The sequence below is a fragment of the Drosophila serrata genome, unplaced genomic scaffold (genome assembly GCF_035046125.1).
Source record: "Drosophila serrata isolate PLE 108 unplaced genomic scaffold, ASM3504612v1 contig_272, whole genome shotgun sequence".
Lineage (NCBI taxonomy): Eukaryota > Metazoa > Arthropoda > Insecta > Diptera > Drosophilidae > Drosophila > Drosophila serrata.
In genome coordinates, this window is record NW_028257170.1 from 1,191,480 (window position 1) to 1,217,217 (window position 25,738).

The following is a 25,738-nucleotide window of genomic DNA, read 5'->3' on the forward strand; positions in this document are numbered from 1 at the left end:
TCACCCAGATTCTCCATGCTCTGCGAGAGCAGAGCCTCGAAGGTATGCAAGCTATATGACTCGGCATCCATGCCCTTGGCCAGGGTGTTCCTCAGATGCATCTCATACTCCAGAAGCAGTCGTGAAGTGGGGCTACCCGGAGTGGGGGTAACATTCGGGGCCTGCTGATGGTGATGCTGCGGATGATGCCGCGACGACCGCTGCGGCGGTCCCTGCTGTGGATGCTGCTGATGCTGACCATGCTGTTGGTGCTGTTGCTGTTGCTGCTGGCCAGAGGATTGCTGCTGGCCATAGGACTGGTCCTGGTCCGAGTTGCCATTGCTCGAGCTGGGCGTTGTGGCGTAGCACTGGTTGTCAAACATTACGTTGTCTGAGGGTGGCGAGCCCTCGATGCAGCTCCGTTCGCGCTCCAGCTCCAAGTAGAGATTGCGCGGCGGATAGCCACGTCCGATTTCATGGGAAGACCTGGTCAAAGGAGAGTTTAGTTAGTATAAGGCACTTCTTTTATAGAACGTAATGAGTATTTTGTGAAACCACTGAACAAAACGAAGTGGGGAAGAGGTGGTACAGGTTAAATTCACATAAAAATCTTCCAGAGCACCAAATATTTGTGAGAATGTAACCCGTTCAACGGTTCGCATCCCTGTGGCAAGCAGAAAACTCCCGTACACCCACCTCGAACCGGAGAAGCGCGACGACTGACTGCTCGCCCGGCCCATCGTGTTGTTGTTCATGAGGTGATGGCCACCACCGCCGCCGCCTCCACCCATGCCACTGCCCATACCCATGCCCATGCCCATGCCGTGCTGGTGCATGTGCGGCGGGTGGCCCAGGGTCTGGGCCGCGTTGGCGTTGTAGTAGTTATAGCGCCGTCGGCCCATCTCGGGCGAGGTCACCGGCGACTCGGTGCTGGGCATCGGCTTCAGCATGCGCTTCAGGGTGCTGGTGTCCACGTTCATGTCCTCGGTGCTCTTGGTCTTCCGCCGGGTGTTGTTGTTGATAACATTATGCTGGTGCATGTCGTGCGAGTGGCCGTCACGTGTCTGTGGAGGAGCAAAGGCGAAAATTGGGTTAGGTTTGAGTCGGACATCGTGTGCGGACGGCTCGTTTGGTAGAAAATTATGGGGAGGGTCAACAATTATGTTCACAAAACTCACTTCCAAGCGATTTCCCGCGGAAAATCTACTTTTACCGCCATTTTAGCAGCGAGACACTTTAATAACTTCACTACTCAATTTGGACAATAAGAATAGGTTTGCGGTGGGTATTATTGAATTACGCTAAGCTGGCCACACTTAAAGCGCGCCATCTTGTCGAGAGAGGATCCTCTTATTGAAAATTTGTGAAAATTTCTACTTCATCCATTAAATAGTTTCTCCATGTAATAATTATGGGAAGGGTAGACAGTTATGTTCACAAAACTCACTTCCAAGCGATTTCCCGATGAAAATCTATTTTTACCGCCATTTTAGGAGCAAGACGCTTTAATAACTTCAATACTCATTTTAGGTTTGTGGTGGGTATTTTGAAATTAAGCTAATCTGGCCACACTAAAGGCGCGCCATCTTGTCGAAAGAGGATCACTCTTATTGAAAGTTTGTGAAAATTTGTAATTTATCTCTTAATTTGTGTGTTGCTCCGCGTAAATATTCATCGAAAACACTATATACTAACCATATCATCGCCGAAATCCTTGGTGCGAGTGCCTGTACCCTTGGAAGAGGAGGTGCATGTGCCCACGCTCTGGTGCAGGCCGCCGCCCGCCTGTGTTCCCTCGCTTTTCGACAAATCCATGTCCATTTGGCACGAAGCAGGATCATCGCTGCCCACCTGGGAGCCCACATGGTTCTGGCCGCACATGTCGGTGCCCACATTGCCCACGCCGGTAACAATCACACCCGGAGTGTTGGTATTTACGCCGGCATTGCTTACATCCTGTCTGTCCTGCTGGCTGCCCTTCATGCGGGGCAAAGTTTCTAAAGAAAAAAGCGGAAAAGTGAGCTTCTCTTCAGGAGCTACCAGCAAAGAGGTCTTACCTGCTCCCTGGGCTGTTCCTGGACCGCCACTGGCCACGTTGTCGTAGAGCGAGGTGCTGCTCACGGCGCTGACCACCTTGCCGCCGCCCACCTGCTGCTGGCCATCGACATGATCGCTGATCCGGTGCGAACCGACGTTTCGCGGAAGCGTGGATGAACCTGCAACGAGGATGGCGGTGAGTTTTGATGGGTGGGGATGCGGTGGATCTGGTCGCCTAGTCGCTAAGCTCGGAGTATTGGAGTATTTGGAGTTTTGAGTTTCAAGTGGCAAAGGAAAAGAAAATGGCTTCAAGGGGCGGACCTGCTTGCAGACCGGTCTTGACATTGCATTGCTTTAGGGACTTGGTACTGCGTGTGTGCGTGTATTTTTGATAGGTTCTTTTGGTAGGTCTTGTTGTAGTTGTAGTTAGTTCTCACCTCTAACACGGGGATCGGTTCGCAGGCGCGCATACTGCTCCGCGGACATGCAGGTGCACTGGGGCTCCTGGCGGACGCGCGACGGCGACGCCGGAGTGCTGAGCGGCTTTCGCTTGGCCTTCACCTTGCCCTTGCCGGGGGGGTCCAGTTTCAGCGAGTACGACGACGAGGCCTTTCGTGAAAATTTGAAAGAAGGCGACTGTAAAACGTCGCACTATCATTAGGTTAGTTGATTGGGATAACAAGGTTCTGTGTGTGCGGTTTCTCCTCTTTCTACTCAATCTCCTCTCACTGTCTCTCTTTTTGTCTCTCTCCTAGATCGGGGCTCTCTCGCGGAGATGTTGTGCCCAGGCTATGACCCAGAGGTCAACCCGGCGAAACTGGCGTGTCAGTGTGTTGGATATACTGGATAGATAGTGTGTTCTGAAATATCTTAGAGAACGTCTACGAGAGCAGCAGTAGTAGTACATATAGATGGTGCAGGAAGAATAGTACTTAGATTTGAAGCTTGACTTTGGGTGCTGAAAGCCTTTGTTCTACGATATCTAGATAGTGAAAACAGTTAGTCGCAAATACGGAATACGGATACGGAGTAGTTTCGATAGCAAATAGAGTAGCAGTGTGTATGTGTGGGACACAAACGAACATAGTTATAGTTAATAATTATATATATATTGTAATTGGGATCTCCGAATTATCCTCTATCAGCGCTCGGCGCAAATAACTTCTTTTATATAGCCATTTAGATGGAGCATTGACTTAGCCTAGCGTTAACATTGCTTTTTGATTATACAAACTTGATTCTAGAATTCCATTTTGATTTGGCTTTGGGTTTAACTCTTAACAATTTATTGTAAGCATGTGCGTGGCTCGAGTATATATCTATATAGAATATATATTTAAGTTCCATTAGCTTGGATTCAATTTGGTTTCAGAAACCTCCATGGAAGCCGCCTTCGAGGCGATAAATGATGCTCCAAGAATATATATATGGTATCTTTCTCTCACTAACTCTGACTGTCTAACTCTAGCTCTCTCTGGAGTGATACTGGTTTTGATTTTTGAAAATTGCTTCGATTCGTAAACCGCCCACTGGCATGGGATCTCGGAGTGGAGGAGGATGGATCAGGATTACCGGGACATTGGGTTTGGGGTCGGGTTCGGGATCGGATTAGGGTTCGTCGGAAACGGATTGTAGGGGATAGGTAACGGTATTGTAGTAGAGGATACGTGCGATTGTTTTAAAGCGTTTTGCGTTTTTCTTTTGCATTTTCATTTGTACAATTCCATAGTTTTTTTTATACATCATTCATATATATCGATTGTCGTTTTGTTCAATTTTAATTTTGAATTCAATTTAATTTACACATTCATTTTAAATAGATTCGTTGTTTTCAATTGTTTCGGAAATTTTGTTTGGTTTTTCAGTTTGGTTTATGGCACACGTGAAATGCAAACGAATCGATTTGAAAATATATTTATACATACATAAATATATATTTAGAGTTAGTTAAATAAAATTATTGTTAGAGATAATAAAAGCATTTCGAAGAGGGGGTTAAAACGGGGTTCATATATAGAATAGATTTCAGACAGAATCGTGGTGTACATTCAGAATGTTTATTAATCGGGGTTTATTGGTATTGTTGTTGTAAGTTGAGTTGTTGTTGAGTTTTGTTGTTGTGTTTTATATATATATATATTTTTTTAGCATAAATTTCGAAAGAAACATCCGTCGGTTTTTGATTTTATTTTTCGGTATCGGTTGTTTTTGAAAATGTTTCGAATTGAAGTACGAAATGAAATGCATTAAAAATGAAATATTTCGAAGGATTTTTTTTTCAGTATTTTGAGTTTGGCGTGTTTCGATAATGATTTCGAAAAATGATTAGAAGAGAGAAAAAGAAATGAAAGAATATATAATATAAATACATTTAACAAATTTTAGTGTGTGTGTGTGTGTGTGTGTGTGGTGTGTGTGTCGTGTCTCTGTCTGAGATCGGTGTCGGATGTTCAGGTGTTATCGGATAGTTTGCGCTGTTCATCTTTGCACTTGGATGAGTCACATTTACAAATGAGTCCTGGGACCGGCTGCTCCAGGTGAGCACCGATTCCGGAGCACCGATAGTGAGGGTGGAGCTGGGGGTGGTTGGGTGGTTCATAGTGGTTGTTGCATTGGGTTTGGTGGACACACACATAGAGCAGAAAAGTTACAACAAATACGACACTCATTATTATGTTCTGGTGTGTGTTCGGTGTACACTTATGGAAGGATCTTAAACTCATGCCCAGTGACAGTGGAGAACAGAGGATGGAACGAACAGAGATTCTCAAGGGGAACTACACTTTAACATTATCTCTCTCACTCTCTCTGCGATCGAAAAAGGACAGGAATTGTTGTATTGCAGTGTGTGTTGGTGTGTGTACACTGTGAGAAAATAAATATGAAGCGATACTAACGTATTTTTTTACAATGTAAGATACCTGCAACAAATGATGCGCAAAGTAAGAAAAGAAAACGAAACAATTATTAGACTTGGCTAGTCCAGACAGATCATTGTTTGACTACATAATATTAGAGTTCTATATATTAATAGGCATATTATGAGTGTGTACATAGATGGGTTCGAGCTGCAGTTTGAGGTGTGGTTCTTGAGATGACAGGTCAGAAATTAAGTTCACATATCTCGATTGTTATTATATGCGGGCTCAGATTGTTTACAATTTATTTGGGTCAGACAGCAAGGACTGAGGTTATTATTTACAAATATCTTTGGATTTCTATACTTTAGATATTATTTACAACACCTTTTGTTATTTAGGTTTATGGGTATTCAAAACGGACAGAAACTACTCATTAATTTGTTTAATTATCTCACATTTCTTTCTCAATTTCTGACAATTTTTTGAATGAGTTTTCCCTTAATTGTTTTCTCCCGGTGCATGTCTCTGTATTTGTGCTGTGTTAACATGTTTGTGAGTGTTTTTCTACAAATACTATAATTACTTTACTTGGCCAAATTTTAGAGGGGAAATATATAGTAAAAACGCAAATATTCACATAAAATTAAACAGGATTTTTGAAACTAAACAGAACAAAACGAAAAAAGAATTTTTATCAAGTTTTAGCATACCAATTGGTATCAAATCGTCAGGTTTATATTAACTAATTAGCGAGTACAAGGAAGAGTTATGTTTTTTGGTGCGTGTATCTGTGAGTTTCGTTGATGCAGGACGAATGACAATGACGGTGATTGTGGGGCTCGGTTTATGCATTGATTTAAGATTTATTAAATGCATCTTTATGCTCTTTAAAAGCTGTATTTAATATATTTTAAAACATTAGGAAGGCTTCGATTCCTCTTTGATAAATTCTGAGCTCTTAAGAATGCTTCAATTTCTTTAAAAAACATTTGAGAAATTAATTTAGAGAGAATAAATGCTAAAAATTCATTTTTACAAATAGTAGAAACATGAATTCATGAGTGAAAATACGGGAATTTCTATTTGAACAATATTTTCTTTTAATTTTTAAATAAAAACATTTTAAATGTTCACTTTTCAATTCAAAAACTTGTGTTTGAGCTTCTTTTTTTATACTTTTCGATTAATTTATGTTATTGCCCGGCATAAACTGTGAGTGTGACTGTGACAATGACAGTGACCGTGACTCTGCGGTGACAGTGAGCGGCGAATGAAGAGCTTAATTATGATTTCATCTTCAGATTTGGTCGAGTGCTTGCTTGGTTGCATCGAACCAAGCGATTGATTATGGATGCTTTTCGAGTACACAGTTAGGGAGATGTGTGTGTGTCTGTGTGTGTGTTTGTTTTGTATGCAAATCAAACATCGACTGGCTCTCTCGGCTCTTGGCCCTAAGCATCATTGGCATCATCATCATCATTATCACCAGTCATCGCCATCGCCAGCATCTCGGAACTCTTGGTCTTGGTCTGAGTGTGTGTGGATGTTATGTGGGTGTATGCTTGGGTGGTTGGTTCTTTGGTTTCTGACTTGGTTCGGTGGTACTTGGTACTTGGATCTTGGTTCTGGTGGGGATGGTGGCTCAGCTGAGTGCTCCAGCTGGCGGGCATGATTATAGCTCGCCGCCAGACCTCTGTTAGTGTTTGCTGTATTAGTTGGTGGGTGGCTGAGGTTTTCGGTATCGGTATCAGTTGAGGTTGGTTTGAATTTAATTTCGATTTTGTTTTTTCTTTTGGCTGTTTTTTTGTATTTTTTTTTTATATCAAATAATTTTTTTTTGACGCTTTGTCGCATGTTTTTTTTACTGGGCTTGCGGCCATAAGACCGTAAGAGAATACTTACACAGCACTCGCGGAACTGTTTGGCATCGATGGGCGATGTGAAGTTCAGGCCCCAAGTGTCGTTGGTCATGGGGTCCTTCCAGTAGACAAAACATTCCGATGCCTGGCCAATGCGTGTACCTAAAGGGGTTGGAAAAGGAGGAAGAGGAGCGGGATAGATTGGATCCAGTGCTGGTTGGAGTTGGAGCAATGTGCACTCACCTGGCTGCACAAGTCTCACATCAAGTATCTTGTCCACCTGGCTGTTGTACGCGGTGATGTGAAATATGCACTCGGGCGAGTCCTGAATGCAGGTGATGTTCACAGGAACCAAATCCTCGGACACTTGTTGCCATTTGACGGTGCCGGCCCCACTGGCGGACACATGGAAGACCTCAGCCCACAACCTGAACGAACTATCGTTGGTTAATTAAGTTTCAACAATGTTTATGTCGGTTGTTGTAAATCCGATTTGAATTTGGTGCACCCAACAATTGTTAGATTTTGTTTTTAGTTTCGAACGTTAATTGATTGGGTTTGGAGAGGAAAATTGGGAAAACAAAGAAACGCATTGTTGTTATAGTTGGTTGGTTGTTGTAGTTGTAGTTGTAGTTGTAGTTGTTGCAGTCGTAGGTAGGAAGGAAAAGTTGAAGCAGGATACATTGGTTGTAGTTGTAGTTGTAGTTGGTTGTGACATCAATTTGTTGTGTGTGGTTTTGATGTGTTTATTTTTCGATTTTAGTAATCATTTTTTTATATATTTTTTTTTTTTGTGAAAGAAAGAAAAACCAGAAGAAGAACACAATTAGTTGGTTTGGAAAAAAGTTATCGAAAGAGCGAATTCAATTGTGGTTCAGTTGTAGGTAGTGGCGGTGGAGGTAGCTTTGCCCCGTTTCGACAGTCATGGGACAAAGGAAAGTAATCAAAATCAACCGAGTTCTAGTCAGTCAGGTCGGCGGAAAGGAGAAGAGTTCAGCCCCATGGACGCACCTCAGTAGATGACCATCACGGCGACGGGAGCTTTGCCAGGGTGAATCCTCATAGCGATAGGCCTTGCGCATAAGCGGGGCACAGGAGCAGCTCAGTTTGTTACCCATGGCGCAGTTGGCGCAGCTCGCCGCAGATCCTTTTGGAATAAAATGATGAATACTGGTTGAGTTAGGAGAAGATTGAGAGGTTGCTTACCTTTACCAGAGGCACCCCGATGTCACCACATACCGCTCACGTCCGCCTGCGAGAGCGCCTGTCCGCGGTTCAGCGACTGCGACCGCTGATTGTGCCGATGGCCGTGGTAGCGACTTCCGCGCTGTAAAATAATTATAAACAAATATTAAGGAGGCAGATTAGTATAGTTTTCAACATTATGTATACATGTTGTACTTTATGAGTAAAATTTAGGAGCATTTACAAGACATTTCGATCTCATTTTAACAAGTAGAAAGTCATATTTAGAGGAACAAAGAGGGACATCTCAGCAAGGTCTACTGGTTGTCAGTAGTAATACACTATTATTCCCACTATTATTATTGTCACTATTATTTCCAATAGAATTCAGGTGAATGTACAGATCGGTCAGAAGTAGTTATGAACAAAATGGTAATGACTATCCAAGTATTTGGGTCTAGGTCCAAGCTTCTCTATAATAATGTCAAATAATCAAAGGTTTTGCATTGGTATTTCAATAATTCATCTTTAACATTTGAACTCCATAATGCACATTTCCAATTTTAATATCTCTGACTGAACTGCTCTCCATTTCATTCAAAATATTCCTCTGTCGGATTATGCTTCAGCTATATTTCTTTAAAGATAAGTCCCAGGAAATGCAGACAACTCAGTGGGTAGTCGTGTAATAAACACTGTTTTTAGTTAACATTAAGCTGTAATAAATTGTTCAGATACTCGGTTGAAGGCTGCACAGCAAGTCTCAGTCTCAGATTGAAGCGTTGAAGCAACCCACGCCGCGGTTTATTATCATCATACAGCCAGCCAGGTAGACCGAGAGGTGCGAACGCTGTTGCAGCAACATTTCCACTTCCACTTTACTTCCCCTGTTGCCGCAAAAGAAAAGCTGCTGTGTGTAGGTGTCAAAAACAAAAGCGATGCATAACGATGTAAGGCGGAAAATGTTCTTTGAAGTTGTTGCTTTTGATTTTGATTTAGATCAGATTTTACTTATGATTTTACTCGGGCACTGAATGCGATGCAAAATCCGAGGTGAGACATGGGGGCACTATTTATTTTTATGCGGATTAAATTTTTATAAATATTCAGTGTCTGGTCCATATGTTGGCCACATTGTTCGCACACATTTAGGACGTTATAAAAGAGATATTTAGATATATATATATATGTGATAAATCTATTTATTTATATATCTATTTTTGTTTACATCGCTTGGCCTAGACACCTGTTTCACAAAGTTGCCGGCTTCCAACCAGCTCGAATTGCGGTTAGCGGAACTCAAAAAGGCCAAAACAACATCACAAATGCACGTCGCGGAGTCAACTAAACCAAAGAAAATCGAAATCAAAACGAATTTTCATCTCTCAGATAGTTTTTTGCTCTCCGATCTCCAATCTCTTGGCGTCTCGAGAGTACCACCATGACGCCCACATGGCGATCTCTCAAGAGATCAGGTCACCAGAGAGAGATATGCTGGGGAAGCACATGAAACATGCGATCATCAAGTGGACCATGGGAAGTGTATCTCAATGGGCATCCGGAATAGGGGGAGCATGGAAAATGGGGAAAATGGGACTGCCTTTCGGTTCTCTCTCTCTATACGTTCGCGTGCTGGCTGCACGTGTTGTTGTCGAATTTATTTTTAAAATCAATCAAAAGGCGAGGAGATCTCCACTCTCCTCGCTCTCGCTCGGGAAATGCAATGGGGTTCGGAAAAGGCGTGACACACATTTTGGGGGCGATGAGAGACACACCAAATGGGATCATCAAGTTGTTGACAATATTAGAGGGCACTTTATGGGATACTTTCGGGTGTAGAGGCACTGGCACTTGTTTAAAGAGCAATTTTTATGGCTAGTTTCTTAAATTTGTGTCTTGATTTGTTTTTTTTTTTTTATTTTGGTCAAACTGTTTTTACTATAATGAATAATGTTTACGAGAACATTGTGTAAAATAAGTTTGTTATGGTATACCCATGAATGGGTTTTATAATTTCAGTTAGAAGCATGCAAGGCCGTGAAGGAGTCGTTTCCGACCCTATAAATCATACATATTCTTGATCAGCATCAAAAGCCGAGTCGAAAAAGCCATCTCAGGTAGAAAAAAAATGTTCAAAAATTTTTTAAAAATTTTACAAGGGGTTACATCGTCAAAATTTTCAAAAATGGACAAAAATGCAATATCTTTTAAATATTAAATTTAGAATGCAGATTTATAACCCAAATAAAAACTAACATAGGAAAGCTTTCCGAACTAAAATTACTGATTTTTTGACTTAGTTATGAGTTTTTAAAATTTCGATTTGTCGTAAAAATTGACATATTAATAAAACGTTAAATATAGATTCAAAAAATGCGAATATGTTAAGCTTAGTTATGATTAATTTCCGATTCGATACTATAATTCATTTGCAAACTGCAAGGGTGTATAAACTTCGGCTTTGCTTTCTCTTTTGTTATTGAAATACTTGTGTAATATATTGATTTTTGAACATTTTATTTAACATTTAATACAATATTAAATACCAAATGAACATAAACTCTTTAAGACAAATATTAGATAACTTTTAAAGTCTGTACAAAAAAGATTATTCTAAACTGTATTTAATTTAGAATCACAAAGCTTTGCAGTAAAATGATTTCAGAAATATATATGTATAGCAATAATAGGCCATATGATACTATTTCTAAGAATCTTTTCGAATGTTCACCTTAAATGAACCATAAATATGCTAGTTTTTATGACTTTTTAAATACTATTTCGTTTAAAATCTTTTGTTTTGCTAACAATATATAGCTATAGCTTTGTTTTGGGGAATTTATGTATAGGTAATTAAGTTTTTTTTTATATAGATATATAGATAATACACACCTCCACATGGCCCCAGCCATCGGCGTTCATTTTGGCGGCTGCCTCGACACTTTCCTTGGCGCCCATTGTTTTGTTTGTGAGTGCTTAAGATTGCGTTCAGTTTGGTTGATGTTTTCCTATGGAAATTGTATCGCTATTCGCGTTTTCTCTTTTTCTCGTGTTCCCCCCTTTGTCGTTTTTCTTGTACTTTTTTTTTTGTGACGGCCCTTTAAGTGCTTTCAGGATTCGGGCAGCTGTCAGATGTTATTTATTTTGGGCCCCAGCGAAGGACCAGGAGCGTCTGCGTTGTGAATCCGGTCAGGAGTCCTGCTCGTGGGCCAGGCTCGACTCGGTTCAATGTATAAATATTGAGCGGATTGACGTTGACGTCGTTGCTCCTGCTGTCTCACACACACACACACGCTCGCCCACAAAGGACCTTTCTCTCTTTGACTCTCTCTCTCTCTCTCTGTGTCGCTGTGCGAAGGAGCAAGGGATGCTGGGCCGTTGAAGGCGGCTTTCAATCGACTTTCGTCGGGTTGAAAGGCGTGCTGACGTTGAAAGCAGTTAAATAATAGAACAGGAGCATGTCCTGCCCGTCGTATGCGTATGTGTGTGTGTGTGATATATCCTGCTGGTATGTCCTGGCCTATATGGCGTATACGCGTTTGTGTGGCAAGTGTATTATTTATGCAGCAGAATGTTCTTGCTGATGCTGCTGCCTTTTGCCTTTTCTCCTCCTCTGGAGGCTTCTTATCCCTTTGTTTGTCCTTTATTTTCGTTGTTTTTCGGGCCTTTTTCCTTTTCTTTGCTTTTCAGATAGTTTTTCACTTGGTGCGTGTGATTATTCTTTGTATAATTTTAGTTGATATTTTATTGTGGTTTTTAGGTTTTTAGTCCTTGTTATTTTCTCTAGTTTAAGATCCTAGATTAAAGATTTGATTAGGGTTTTAGCTGAATCCTTGTTGTGTTATCCATTTGGCAACGCCTTTTGCAGCCCACCGAAAAAAAGCGTAGGCGTTCTTTCGTCGATTTTAGAAACCAATTTTGAATGCTTTTCAAGGATCACTTTTCACTTATTTGTTTAGGAAATTATTCGGTGTGTTTTCTAGTGATTTTGGTTGTGGAACTATTTGAATTTTTCGTTTTTTCCTGGCCACAAAAGGAGCAGGATGAAGGCGCTGTGTATATTTTCGTGTAGCCAAAATACCTACAAAACTTGACGAAGCCCCAACGAGATGTTTTCACTTGACGAAGCGGGAGAGGAGCAGAGCTAGGGCAGAGCGGAAAAAGAGCGGCGAAAGAGAGCAAAGTGGAGCAGGAGCAGGATGAGCGTTGTCGAATTACAGCGTCAGCCGAAAATTGCACCCCCTTTCTCTCTCGCCTGCGCGCCCCTCCGAACATATATTTTAATTTCGATTTCTTTCTTGCTTCTTCCTCCTCCGTCGTTATCCTTTATTTTGTATTCCTCTTGCTCGGCTCCTCTTCGCCTCTGTCCCTAAGAGTGTGTGTATGTGTCTGTCTATGTGTGTGTGTGAGTGGGGCTTAGCTTAGAGGTATGTGCAGTGGCTTTGACCCCCCCTGACGACCCCCCTCTCTCTGCTGCTGCTACGGCTGCTGCTGCTGCTGCTGCGTGTGTGCCTCAAAAAAGTTGCATAAATCACCACACCTTAATTTACTTAAATGTCGTTTTTCTCGCCCGTTTCTTATGTTATTTTTTTAAACACGTTTAATTCATACTCGCTCAGGCCTTGTGGGCGTTATTTTTTTTTCCTTTTCAACGCGGCACAAAAGTATGCTACACTTTTTCTTAGATATCTTGATTTTCGTAAAGGAAAGTGGAGAGGTTGTGCTTATTGGGGTTTTTTTTAGTTATTTCTGTGTGGTTTTCGGTTATTGGGTTAATGGTTAAAAGCTTTATTTTGTTTAGGCTATTATTATTATATATATTTTCAAGCAGGAAAAAAGCGACACAACCGTCGACGTCGACTTCGAAATTCGTTTTGAGACTCTCTGCCATGCAGAGGGATGCTGCGACGCCGGCTGCGACGTTGGCCGCGACAGCGACGGCGCTGCAACTGTTGGAATGTGTGCCACACACACACACACATGCCAGCACGCACACCCGCACACACACACACACATACCTTTTCTGGGGTGGCTCTGGTTGTTGTTTTTGGGGATTTCATGTTACATGTGCGCGCTGCTGCGAAAGTTTTAATGTCTCCCCAATGCACGCGCCTGTGTGTGTGTGTGTGCGTGTGTGTTAATGTAATATTAATGTTATAATTTGCTAGGCGGAAAGGACAACGAACGTGCCGAGCGCTAAGAGGACATCAATAATGCAGCCAAAAATATAACGGGGTAATGCCAGTGTTGTGGAGTGGGGGAGGGGGGTGAGGTTATATGGGTGTGGGGTGGTGAGGTGGTGCCGTTATTTTGCGGAGCATGCCAATTAGGGACAAACTCCCTCCATTTTCCAACACTGGGAAAAGTTCGAGCCGCACGTTCCACATGCCACAAAGTAAAAGTGAAAAGCAACATCAAAATTAATAAGTAGAAAGGATGCTGACGTTGGCCGAGCAGTCGCAGTCGCAGTCGCTGTCAACGTCGCTGTGGCAAATGAGAGAGACATAGGCAGAGAGCGAGTGAAAGATAGGAAAAAGAGTCCTTGCGCCGTTTCAATATTTAACGAAGCCTTCGTTCAGCCATGGCAGCAACCAACTAAAATATTCTCATCAAGTCTGGCAACCTCTATTTCAGGAGCCTTTTGAGTGGAGGATAGTATCGATAAATTCTTCTACCTATAATTGTGGCAACGCTACTGCCGCGATTGGTCCGCCTATCGACTATTGTTATCAATTTGAGAAGACAAAAACAATAACAAAAACGACGCCGCCAGAGTTTAAAAGTAAACTTTTTGAAAAAGCAAATTTACAAGAAATGCTGGTGGCCGGGGGCAAGGCGAAAAGGCTGGGTACCTATCCCAGCTCTGATGTGGGCCCCGTGGCAAAGGGTTAGTATGGGAAATCAAGATATTAATGACTTCTTTCACCTAATGATTTCCATGTGTTTATTTTGTACAGAATATAATTTACTACGCGCTGATGAAGAGTATCGTAATGGCAATGTGGAGCACTCCATTTACTACCAGGTCAAGGCTCAGTTCCAGTCCACGGATCTACGCTACATCACCGAGGCGGAGGAACTGCAGAAGCAGCGTCCCACAACGGAGCAGCTACTCCAAGTGGCCTCCAAGCAGGAGAAGAGTGACTTTAAAAGGTATTTAACTTGAAAAAACATTTAATAACTAACATATTAAGAGCCTTCTTGTTAGCAAAAAATTTCTGCAGAATACCCTAAAGTATGTGCAGCAAAAGGAGCGTGAAAACCCTCCAAAGAAACTACCATTGAGTGCCCTCGAGCACCTGGACTTCCTGGAGGATGTGGAACAGCCCGCAGAGGGTCTAAAGCGCATCTCGAACATTTGCCAACGCCTGCCCAATGAGTGGTGCATACTGCAACTCTGCAAGAGCTTCAATCCCGCCACCACTTACTCAGTGTTCAACGAGATTCAGCCAAGCCCTGGGGCCATATATCTCTCGCTACTCAGCCACTGTCGCAGTCCCCAGTTGGGGCCAATTTGTCTGCGTTTCAAGGGCAGCCATATGGGCAAACTCTTTCGGGAGTACAGCACACTGGTGGATAGATTCAAGCGAGTGGTCACCGTTGATCCCCTGAATATGAAGGGCAAGGAGGCAAAGCAGAAATATTGGGAGGAGCTGGACGCCTTTTCTGTGTTTTTGAAAGTAAGTAGCAGTTAATTTCTTTTGAAAGCTACGGAGAAACATTTAATTAATCTCTTTTCTCCTACAGAAACTGGTCTCCGACCTGCGGGACATCATTGCCCCTTATAGGTTCCTATTCTTTGGCAAACGCTACGACTGCAGTGCTGTGCACAAACAAACAAAGATTATTAATACTCTCGTGGATGACTTTTGTCTGGCTAACCAATGGAGTAACCATCAGCGTGTTATATTCTCTCAAGCGGCTATGCACGCCAATCGATTGGACGCCGCAGATCTCAAGCTTATATGCCATGAGCTATCCCGCAACCACAAGAAAACCCAGGCGGTGTACGATATGCTCAAGGGATTTGCCAGCGACTGGACGCAGCTGGAGGAGCGTCATAAGCTGGTTGCCAAGAGATATCCCACTATACTCGTGGTAGATGAGGTAAATCATCAGTAATATATGGTAAATGTTACCTAAATCATTACTTTTCTAGCGTCTGGACCACCTCCACTGGGAGCAAATGGTCACGGTACAGGAGTTCAGCCGAGTCAAGTCGCTGCACTGCCTCTGGCGTTTGTTCCAGCATCACAAAGCTGATATCAAGCATGGGTATTACACCACAACTATCAAGCAGGGAATGTGTGTGATCAATCCTGATGCAGATCTAATGAACTCTGGCCGCAGGCTACGCAGTTTCTTTGAATACTGGCTCTCGGACTGGCAGCATCTCTTCGAGACCGTGCCCACCGAGGAGGTGATGGTGAAGCAGGCCTACCAAACGGATTGTTTTGTGTAAGGTTTAATTTCCTAACTAAGTTGTAATAAGACTAATTTTGAATTATCCCAATAGCTATGCTGGTCACGGCTCTGGTTTGCAGTATGTGAATGCACGCCTGGTTTGCAGGGCCAGGGTACGCAGTGTGGTCTTTCTATTTGGCTGTGACTCAACGAGAATGCTGGGCACAGGTTTATATAGTGCCTTATACGGAGCCCATGACTATTACCATGGAGCTCTGTGCCCCTCTGTGGTGGGGACTTTAATGCCTGCCTTGGACGGCAATATGGATACGATTTCGGTGACAGTGATGAGCCTTTGGCTGGCTCCTGGTGATAAGCAAGTGATACCCTGGACGCATATCGATCGTACAACCTGGCTCAAAAAGGGTATTATTAAAGGTAGGAGAAACCACAGTAAATGTGGGTAAAGGCGGGTCGAAAACGAAGCCAAAAAAAATGAATTTTGTATTTAAATATGTCAAGAATTAACTTAAAACAAGAAAAATAATAGGAGACACAAAAATGTGGTAATTAAGTAATTTCTTATCTTAATTTACCAAATCACTTCCATATTCATTAAGATTATTGACTAAAATCCCAAAAACACACACACATTTCTTTCAGGCAAAGAACAGGAGAACACGCCCTTGATGAGCCAGCAACCCAACTACCATTTGGGCAGCCTGTGCTCCATCCTCTCGCTGGTGCAGCAGGGCAAGGTGGAGCCGAGCATTTACAACTGCTGCATTTACGTGTGCCGAGGCCTGCCTGCCTGGAATTTGGCCGTGGAAAATATGCCTTTCTAGTACAATTTGTGTTCGTTTTTGCGCAAAAAAGGAAAGCCAGGTACAAAAAATTCTTTTTTAATTTAACTAATTCATTCAAGTGGAAAGTTAGGTGCATTAAAATACTTATAACACTCAGAATCGTAGGAAACACTGAAATATAAATTATTTGTTAAGAAGTAATAGCTTACCTTGACTAATTTCTTGGTTTGGAAGAGCGAGTGATGTTTCTTTAGGTTTAGTTTAGCACATTAACTTGCAGTTGCCACGCTTTACAGTTTTGTTTGAATTTTTTAATAGGAGTTATTTAACGTGTTTAGACTTTGTACATTGTGTTGATGTTTTTTTTTTGTTTTTGGAACTTTTAACCGTTCATAGATTTAGTTAGTTAAATTGCTTTTTTGTTTCATCGTTTTCGATTAGATTTACTTGAACTCGAACCATGCCAGAGACAGAGAGTGGAGTGTAATTCTTACATTGCCTGTGCAAGAACAAGGAGTGAGGAACGTTAATTTCAAATGCAATTCGTAATGTGGGTGGGTGAGAGGAAAAGCATAAAAAATAGTGAGAGTGAGAGTGAAAGTGAGGTGCAGTCACAGAGAGACAGAGAGAGTAAGTGGAAACATTGAGATTGTTTTAAAAAATTGAAATGGAAATTCAGAAGATAATTGAAACCGAAGGACGAGGAGGAGAGGATTATCCAGTGCCTCGGCTTCGGTGAATGGCCAAGAAACGCCCAACTATTTATTTACTCGAATGGGACTGGCACTCGCACTCGTTTGTCGCCCCAAAACGCTCTCCAAAAACGCGACTCATCTCATCTCACCTCGCCTCGCCCTGTTCCCGTTCCTGCTCGGGTTGCCCTTTTGGCAACGAGCTTTTCTCCCCCTGCCCCTCCCCCTTCTGAACCTGCGGCGACCTCCAAGCAAACGCCCAGCATCGGCATCGCATCTACTTGACCTACTAACGGCTGTCGCATTATGACACACATTCGTTAATTAGGCCCAACCCATGGGCCATCGAAAGAAGCGGAAAATCGAATCTCCTTTTTGGAGCCAAAGCGAAATCATCATCGTTCACACGGCGTATGCGTAATATTCGCAGCCACAATTTGCATGCGCTTCAGACACACCTCGACCCTATTTATGGGTTACCAATAGCTGGGACTGGGCTGGGCGAGGCTGGGTGTCCTTCGGGCTAATGTCTCAATGCCGTGCCCAGCTGGCCATGTGTGTGCGAGTTAAATCAAATTAGCACCCAAGGGGGCCACCAGCAGAAACCAGAGTCAGATCCAAAAAGGTGCATGCCACACCTCCCACTCAAGTGGCAGAGAGCAGAGAGCAGTGAGGAAGAGGAACGCGGACAGGAAGCAAGGAGCGGGAGCAAGGACTGTGCTAACATGACAGGAGACAGCGTCAGAAGGAGGATATTACATAACAGGCGCTGCCCATGTAAATCTGGTTGTAAATTCCCAGCGAACGTTTGTGTGTATATGTGTGTGTGTGTGTGGTGTGCTTTTGTGTGTGTGTGTGGCTTGCCCCAAATGAATGTGCGATGACGTTGACGTTGACTATTGTTATTGTCAGTTTGTTGTTACTGCTTCTGCTGCTGATGCTGTATTTTTTCTATTATTATTGTTTGCTCTCAGTCAGCGTTAACTTTATATTCCTTCAACTATTTATATGTTTTTTTTAGCAGGTATTCATCTCATTTTTTGTGTGTTGTGTTAGCCTTGAACTCGAGGCAAAACTTTTACTTTTTAATGCGCAAAAAAATGTATATTTTACAAATGTTTATACGTTTTTCTTTCGAATGGTATTTATTGGGTTTTTATTTGAAAATTTGTTGCTGAAACGCTTTGTTAACTTTGTTGAAATTCTTTTAGTTGTCTAAGTTATTGTTCTTCCTTTCGGTATTTCCTATTTTTATTGAAGTTGCTTTGATTTGCTGTTCTCAATTTGTTTCTTTAAATCTTGTTTTATGTATATATATAGTTTTTTATATATTTTTCTTTTGTGGTAATTAGATGTTGTAAATGTAAAATTCCGCCGCGTTGCACACAACAATTCTCTGGCAGAGATCAACTGAGACTGAGCCCGTTTCTGGCTTTAGGGCCTCGCATAAGCAATTGCATCCTCTTTTGGGTATCCCGCTCCTTTTGCTGCTCCAGCTCTTGCTCCTGATTCCGCCTTCTGGCGAAGGACACTCTGGCCGAGAGAGAGAGAGTAAAAAAAAAGAAAACGAGCCCGAACAATGTAGCAAACTGATGGCGAACCGTCGTAACCACAACAAAAACAGCCAAAGGACCAAGAGAGAAATAGAGAGAAAGAGAGCCGGGAGAGTCGAGAATAAAAAAGGCACGACATGGCAGGACCTCATCCTCCCTCTTTCTGCTCTTGGCCATGTCCTCGCCTAATCTTTTTGTTGTTCCTCACTCTGTTTCACTTTCGGCTTACAATGATTCTGCGTTTTCATGGTGATTTTGTTGTTGTCCCCCCACACCCCCCAGAAAGCTTCAATGTTGTCAGTGGCCACGTGACTCTCGTCCTGAGCTTTCTTATCAATGTCGCGCTTTAAGCTTCGTTCAAGGGATGAGAAAGCTATGGCAGTCAAAAATGCCTTTACTTGTACTTGTACTCCAGTTAAAAAGCCTTAGGGGGTAGCTTAAGACCAAAAGGATATGCCTGAGCTTAGCTTAACTTACATTTGGGGTGGCAGTGTTGGGGCGTAGTCCTTCCTTCTATCGTTATCCCTTATCCTACATCTGCACCCCTTTTAATTGTTTAATATCTAATGCACTTAAACGTAGTAGCTAGTTTTGTTGTACGTGGGTTTCTTTGATTTTTGATGCGTCTCTCGTCGTCGATTTACGTTTTTGTACTTGTCAAAGAAGTTTGTAACTTCCAACTACCAACCTAGGATCCTGAGTCCTTCTCCGCTTTCCTAGGCCTCGGTGGCCTCGCTCTTTCCCTGACTTCCAGTGCTGCTGGTATTCTCGCTATTGCTGGGAAGTTGTGCCTGCAAAGGGATGTCATTGAGTAGGATATTCTAATCACTGATCCCTTTTTATACTCACCACATTCCGATGCGGACAATCGGCATGAAGATGGTCCTCGCCACGGCACCGATGACAGCGCTTCGGCTGCGGACCCAAGGCGCATTCGGAGGCAATGTGATTGGCAAATTCACCGCAGTTGTAGCAGCGCATGCGACGAGTCCTTCGGTTGCTGTGAAAAGGAGAAGAGTTAGTTAAATTCCTTTTTTGGGATATGGGGTAGGGTAGTCACTCACATGCGTGGCCTGTAGGTGCTGCCATGGCAGCTACCGCCCTGCTTGCCGGACACCCTGGTGGCCTCCAGTCCACGGGCTGTGCGCTGACACTCGAACTCCACTTCCTCTTGCTCGCCCAGGGATCGAAAGCCCGCCATTTGGATGACACTCTGCAAAAGGAAGTAAAGGGTTTAATTATTTAGTTAAAAAGAAAAGGAGGAAAGGAGGATAATTATAAAGAATTTATATATAATATAGGATCAATTAAAGAAAATTTAGATTGAATGCCCTATTACATATTTACTCTTTTTAGGGTTGCACTTATATCAATTATAGACAATTTATATTGAATTCCTTGTTATTAATTTTTTTTAGGATCGCATTTTAATTTTCTTGGGAATATATTAATTGATATAAAACAAAATTCATATATTTGAATGTACATTACAATAAGACAGAAACTAATTTCTTGAATCCAATGTTAATATACCCTAGCAATTTGCAATTGAATTATAGGATTTATATGGAAATTGATCATAACTAAGCTTTACAAATTCACATTCTTTGAATCAATATTTATAAATATATATATATATATGACAATTTGTTTGATAATTCAAAGTTTAAAAAACTCATAACTAAGCCAAAAATAATTTAATTTCACTTCGAAAAGCTGTTAGTTTTGATTAGGTTATTAAATCTGCATACTCAATTTAAATTTTTAAAAATTAATTTTTTTTTTTGCCAATTTTTGACAATTTTAACGATGTAATCCCTTAGAAAATTTTGAAAAATTTGGTAAATTTTATTTTTTGACCGGAAAAGGCTTGATCGACCTGACTGATAATGCTGATCAAGAATATATATGGTTTATAGGGTCGGAAATGACTCCTTCATTAAGTTTCAAGCTTCTGAATTAAATTAAAATACCCTTGCAAGGGTATAATGAGGATATTTTATATTTTTTGCTTTCTAAGCTTCTAAACTTCAGTATTATTATGTTTATAGACTCAAAAACATTATAGATTTATTAATATTTAAATGACAGTACCCACCTGATGTACAAACACCTCCTGGCCGCCGTCGTTGGGTGTTAGGAAGCCCCAGCCTTTGGCCACATTGAACCATTTGCATTTGCCCAGACGCACACAGCCGCATTCCTCCGCAGGACTCGCAGGATTCGCTAAAGGTGGAAATAGGAGAGAAGTGCCAAGCAATGAGATATGAATAAGGAAACTTGAGGTTCAGGCCTCAAATTCGATATCCTGTCTGGGAATCCCTGCCCTAAGTTTTGTTATTCAAATGAGGCAGCCGAGTGGCAGCTGAAGCGCCTCGGTGTGGCATGTCCTTGCCCCATTTTGCCGCGGGGCAAGTTCAACTCGGGTTTAGGCTCTCCGATAGCCCTGCCTCTAGCCCTCAAACACATAGCGAACAGAAGAAGACGATGAAAAACAGGTTTCGTTGTTATTTTAAGACACACAAAATATTTGGAAATAGCTTTTAAAGAGCAGAGTGGATTCATTCCATCATTATCTGAGCTGAAGGGGCTCATCTCACTCACTCACTCACTCATACACACGCCCGTCCATTCATTCGGGTTCATTCATTCATTCATAAATTGTTTTCACTGCTGCTCGTTCCCATTTCGTAGGCCGCCTCTATCTTGAACTCGCACTCGTAGTATCGCTCGGATACAGATACTTGTACTTTGCAGTGCATTCTCATGCTGGCTGGCTTATCTGAAATCAAAAATTCTGTCTTTGCTTTTCCTTTTTTGGGGGTTGCTTGGCATTTCTAGGTCGCTCTCACTCATTTCCCCCTCTCCTCTGGTAATATACAACGTGAATGGAATTCCAAGATCTGGAAATTCTTTAGCGTGTCTGATAAGAAGCCTAATTGAATGAAAATCTTGTATCCTTTGGGTTTCCTTGTCCTGCTTTTCTTATAGGTAAGTTGCAAACTGGTTTTTCCCCCCTCATTCAATTAGCCCCGTAAATCTTGGAGATCTATGAGATTCACTGAACTGCAAGTAATCCCAAATCCCTTCTGCTCTGTGTCCTTGATCGAGAACTTCGAGGGGTTGGGCTTGGAGTGACAAATGTCGGTCATCCATGGGGGGTTGATGACGCCTCCACCTCCATAGTTTATATGCACCGCATTTGCCAATAAAAACCCAAATCAACGAATGGCAAAAACAAAACAGAAAACCAAAGAACTGCGCAGTATATAAAAAACAAGCAAAATAAATAAAAAACGCAGACAAAAACAGAAACAGAAATATTAGGGCGATCGCTTAGCCAATCAGCAGCGACTTTGATAAGATTCCGTATTGAATTTGTTGTCGTTTTTGTTTTATTTTGGAACACAAAACGAGTTTCGGGGCAAAACTAGGGGGGAGGGAATTGAATTGAAGTGGAATTGGAATTCAACACTTACCTGGCACCGATGACGTTGAGCTCCTTCTCTCCAGGCCTCCCAGATTGTCCTGCAAGCTCTCCATGTTCTCGATCCTTTTCCTGGGTTTTCCTTGCTTTTCGCTCCTCAAAAAAGTGCCTCGTTTCTTATAGACTTCACTTCAACTGCATGGTTTTCCAGCCGCCACACATGTAGATACAGTTGCACACTCGACTTTGTATCTGTATCTGTATCTGTATCTTTCACCGCACTCACACGCACACAGATACGTCTTCGAATTTCAATTTTCCCACAGGGAAAAACTAAATACTCTCTTTTTAGAGGGGAAAAACAAAACGCTGCCGCTGCGCACGACGCACTTCGTCACACTGACTCCGCGTTGCGTTTGACTATTTCTAGGAAGGTCGCAGCAGACCCGAAAATGTTTAGCTCGCAGTATCTGTATCTTCAAAACAATATTTCGAGTCTACGAGCGAGCGTGTGTGCTGTGCGAGTGAGCGTGGAAAAACGCCGAGCAGGGTTGAGTGAATTTCGGGTGATTCGAACCGATTCGTTTCGAGTTGCGTTCAGTTAATTTGAGTGTTTTTTTTGGGTCTAGCAGAACACGTAAATGTATCTGACAGATACTCTATATCTACGATCGCAGGGGAACAGAACAGAGCCCGGAGAGGGAGAGAGAGAACGCCTAAATTTATCTATAATAATGCCGAGCTCATTCGTATTCGTATTCGTTTTCATAGATGACACGGCATGAGCCGAACGCACTTCAGGATACTTGAGTTATTAAAACTGTTATACAATTTAGTTAATATAGCTTGAACTTAAACCATTAACTTAGCTTGTAATTTAAGAGTCTTTAAATAAATACTTAATAACTTTAAAAATAAACTTCATACTTTTGTAACTTAACTTGAACTGGAAACCTTGTCTTCAACAATTAATAGAATATGATGAAAACAAGGTTGATCTTCATTTTATTAATTTCTATTACAGCTCGTTTAAGCTGAATTTCTTTTTATTTGGTAAACGATATATTGAAGCTAGTTAAATATATATTTAGACTGAAACTAAACTAATACTTATAGGCAATACTTATTCTATAACCTTACTTTAATACCTTTCAAAATAGATAAAACTTATAAACCTTGACTCACTATTTAAAAAGCTTATTATATATTCATGTTTTGTCTAAAATGAACTATATTTTCATGCCCTTGCAGGGTATTATAATTTCAGTCAGAAGTTTGCAACGCAGTGACGCACCTCCGACTATATAAAGTATATATATTCTTGATCAGCATCAACTGCCGAGTCGATCTAGCCATGTCCGTCTGTCCTTCTTTCATTCTGTCCGTCTGTCCGTTTCTACGCAAACTAGTCTCTCAGTTTTGAAGCTTTCTGAATGAAACTTTGTAGTTAGTCGTCTATACTCTCTCTCGTTTATATGTCGGAACGGGTCAGATCATATAGCTGCCATAGGAAAAATTATAAGCCATTTCATATTATTCTACAATTTTGTGTAAAATTTTATGAAATCTGACTAATATATCGTATAGTTCCCATAGGAACGATCGAGAAATTTGAGAGGCCTGAGAATGGCGGTGGCTGTTGTCGGAAGACTGACAATCGCGGTGGCGATAACATTTTCAGTTTTCAACAGAATTTAATCACATTTGAGATACATCCATTTTATATCACTCTACAATTTTGTGTAAAATTGTATGAAAATCGGACTACTATATCATATAGCTCCCATAGGAACAATAGATATAGAGGAAAAATGCAAATCTGTGAATGTAGAACTGTAAATATAGGATGTATAGGTGAATGAAATGAAAGCAGGTATTACTTCATTGTTTTTTAACATCATAGTCATCGAAGTTCTATCTGCAAGGGTATATAAACTTCGGCGTGCTTAAGTTAGCTTCATTTCTTGTTATACATGAACTATAACTCCATAACTCTCAGTTATAATATTTAAGAAAAGATCATAGTACTCAATCTCTATTTTCGACTCAATCTTTCATTTTTTATATAAAAGGCTATAGTGTTTCTCCACTCCTGAGCTGCCTCATTCTGATAGGTAGATCCTTCTTCCTCTGAATGACTTTCATAAAAAACTACCTCTTCTGATTGGTGATTGCAAAAAAAATACAAAAAAAAATCGCTAAAAAACTGCACTGCAACTGGCGGCGAGCGTACTGCAACCCTCGTGTTGGTCGCGTGGCAGGCAGCTGGGCAACTGAGATGCATTTTCCACCCCTCATCACGTGCATCAGGATGCCTGATCCTGGTTCCTAACCCTGTTCCCAACTTCGATTCATATTCCTACATATAACCGATCTCTATAACGGCTGCATTGTGCAACTTTTATTTGCGAACTCCGAAACATCCTTCCTCCCTTGCTCCTGGCATGCAATTAATTTCGGCACGTGCCCCGCTGGCATATCGAATCGATGACCAATGCCATTCCGTCGATGATGACAGCCGATCCGAGGGCGGAAACTGTAGCGAAAATCCTAAGGATGCTGAGGAAAAGGGAGGTGCAGTCTGATGTGCACCCCCGAAACTCACATCAAATGCATATTTTGTGGTTTAGAAAACTACCGGAAAACGGAGACTATTTTGAGTGGAAAGTAGCTTGAATGGATTGAATTACTTTAGGAGAATGTTTTTGGGAAATAAACATAAATTAGTGAATTTGAATGTTAAATTTGTCAGGAAACATCATGAGACTGGATACTGAAAATACATACTATTTACAATTTAAATGATAAAAACTGCTGATATTATAGGGCTTATACTTTTGAAATTGGGGTATAATGTATCTCATAGGAAAACCTGATTTGAGAGATACGTTTTCAGGTTTATCCCTTTTATAATCAATTTTCCTACAAAGATACAAATGTTTCTCAGAACATATTCTATTTGTGCTTTTTGGAATGTTAGATGAATGCTGAGACCTTGACAAAGATTTGCTTTGAACTAAATAATATTTAGGCAATGTTATATTGTTTATTATTATTATTTTATTTTATTTTCCATTTATGGATATTAGAAATTCATCTCTAATTACTTATAAGTTGAACACAAATCATATATATTACTTTAAAAATAGTCCTTAAGCACTTGGCTTAGCATATGCTTTTTTCAGGCTTATTAAATTAATTTTCTCTTGCCTATTAATTGAACTAAATTGGTTCTGAATATTATTGAAAAGTACTGTGGTACAAAGATTTGAAGTTGCCTTTCATTAGAAAGGCACTATCAATATTACCTTTTATATTAATATTAAAGAACGCAAGGACAACTACCCGATTAAGGATGCAGTAGGATTGGAATAAGATTAAAGGGTCTCCGTAATTCTTCTCTCTACAAATTTCAGAAGAAGTCCTAAGCAGTTTAATTCCTTTCAATGTATTTCAAATAAAAGACGCTTATCCCACACAGGATAAAGGTCCTTAAATTCGCTTGACAAACCCAAACATTAGTTATTCATCTGTCTTTGCCTTCGTCTGTCTTTGTCTTTGTTTTAATTAGTTAAATAAACCACAAGTAAATGATTTTGTCGTAATATATACAACATTTTACCAAAAAATGATTTAAATACTTTTTTAAATTCAATATAAATTCAATTATTAATCTACAAATTTTATATGATTTTGAAATCTATAAAACTATGAATATGGTTTGACCAACTGCTATTATTGATTGTGAATTTTAATTTTACTTAGCTCGAGAATATAATACCAAATATAAGCGATTCCTTTTTCGCATGCATACGTTAAAAACTGGTAACATGAAGCCATAAATTGATGGCTGAACTCGATGAAAAGTCTGGGAAATCCCAGCGGGTTGCTGCTGAATCTGCTGCTATTATTGAGGGGTCAGCGAGGGTCAGTTT

General features: G+C 41.2%; 4 protein-coding genes across 36 annotated transcripts in view; 1 reads left to right on the forward strand and 3 right to left on the reverse strand.

The window, feature by feature from the left end:
• The window catches only part of sif (guanine nucleotide exchange factor still life), a 97,938-nt gene extending 89,875 nt beyond the window's left edge, over positions 1 to 8,063 (reverse strand). For 13 of the 28 annotated variants that reach the window (XM_086833905.1, XM_086833904.1, XM_086833898.1 and 10 more), the window contains exons 1-10: positions 7,943 to 8,063; positions 7,748 to 7,883; positions 6,980 to 7,173; positions 6,780 to 6,898; positions 4,914 to 4,937; positions 2,454 to 2,667; positions 2,037 to 2,195; positions 1,675 to 1,976; positions 676 to 1,043; positions 5 to 465 (exon numbers count right to left, since the gene is read on the reverse strand). In XM_086833905.1, coding sequence (XP_086690031.1) covers positions 5 to 465; positions 676 to 1,043; positions 1,675 to 1,976; positions 2,037 to 2,195; positions 2,454 to 2,667; positions 4,914 to 4,937; positions 6,780 to 6,898; positions 6,980 to 7,173; positions 7,748 to 7,854 — 1,948 coding nt within the window. In that variant the 5' untranslated portion in view covers positions 7,855 to 7,883; positions 7,943 to 8,063. Of the gene's footprint in view, positions 1 to 4; positions 466 to 675; positions 1,044 to 1,157; positions 1,224 to 1,674; positions 1,977 to 2,036; positions 2,196 to 2,453; positions 2,668 to 4,913; positions 4,938 to 6,779; positions 6,899 to 6,979; positions 7,174 to 7,747; positions 7,884 to 7,942 lie in introns of those variants that run through there. The other 15 variants (XM_086833906.1, XM_086833900.1, XM_086833897.1 and 12 more) reach the window with 9 other exon arrangements.
• The window catches only part of Sse (extra spindle pole bodies like 1, separase), a 28,655-nt gene extending 12,064 nt beyond the window's left edge, over positions 1 to 16,591 (forward strand). Inside the window, exons 1-9 of one of the 3 annotated variants that reach the window (XM_086833913.1) lie at positions 2,092 to 2,212; positions 13,556 to 13,808; positions 13,879 to 14,074; positions 14,130 to 14,601; positions 14,669 to 15,028; positions 15,081 to 15,379; positions 15,438 to 15,763; positions 15,989 to 16,210; positions 16,573 to 16,591. In XM_086833913.1, the coding sequence (XP_086690039.1) occupies positions 2,207 to 2,212; positions 13,556 to 13,808; positions 13,879 to 14,074; positions 14,130 to 14,601; positions 14,669 to 15,028; positions 15,081 to 15,379; positions 15,438 to 15,763; positions 15,989 to 16,170 (2,094 nt within the window). In that variant the 5' untranslated portion in view covers positions 2,092 to 2,206 and the 3' untranslated portion in view covers positions 16,171 to 16,210; positions 16,573 to 16,591. Of the gene's footprint in view, positions 1 to 2,091; positions 2,213 to 13,555; positions 13,809 to 13,878; positions 14,075 to 14,129; positions 14,602 to 14,668; positions 15,029 to 15,080; positions 15,380 to 15,437; positions 15,764 to 15,988; positions 16,335 to 16,572 lie in introns of those variants that run through there. The other 2 variants (XM_020942535.2, XM_086833914.1) reach the window with 2 other exon arrangements.
• Positions 7,942 to 18,188, reverse strand: LOC110176244 (uncharacterized). 4 transcript variants are annotated; one of them, XM_020942543.2, is made up of 3 exons: positions 12,533 to 14,134; positions 10,814 to 11,717; positions 7,942 to 8,063 (listed from the first exon to the last, which is right to left on the reverse strand). In XM_020942543.2, the coding sequence occupies exons 2-3, from the start codon at positions 10,877 to 10,879 to the stop codon at positions 7,965 to 7,967; spliced, it is 165 nt and encodes a 54-aa protein (XP_020798202.1). In that variant the 5' UTR covers positions 10,880 to 11,717; positions 12,533 to 14,134; the 3' UTR covers positions 7,942 to 7,964. The 4 variants fall into 4 exon arrangements, 3 of the variants coding, with proteins under 3 accessions (XP_020798202.1, XP_086690042.1, XP_086690041.1); XM_086833916.1 differs by lacking the exon at positions 12,533 to 14,134 and adding an exon at positions 17,906 to 18,188 and having other exon boundaries at positions 7,943 to 8,063; XM_086833915.1 differs by having other exon boundaries at positions 7,943 to 8,063; positions 12,462 to 13,286.
• Positions 18,189 to 18,732: 544 nt separating this feature from the next.
• Positions 18,733 to 23,622, reverse strand: lin-28 (protein lin-28 homolog). The gene is made up of 5 exons (XM_020942541.2): positions 21,856 to 23,622; positions 20,475 to 20,602; positions 19,441 to 19,589; positions 19,226 to 19,376; positions 18,733 to 19,167 (listed from the first exon to the last, which is right to left on the reverse strand). The coding sequence occupies exons 1-5, from the start codon at positions 21,917 to 21,919 to the stop codon at positions 19,093 to 19,095; spliced, it is 567 nt and encodes a 188-aa protein (XP_020798200.1). The 5' UTR covers positions 21,920 to 23,622; the 3' UTR covers positions 18,733 to 19,092.
• Positions 23,623 to 25,738: the final 2,116 nt, after the last annotated feature.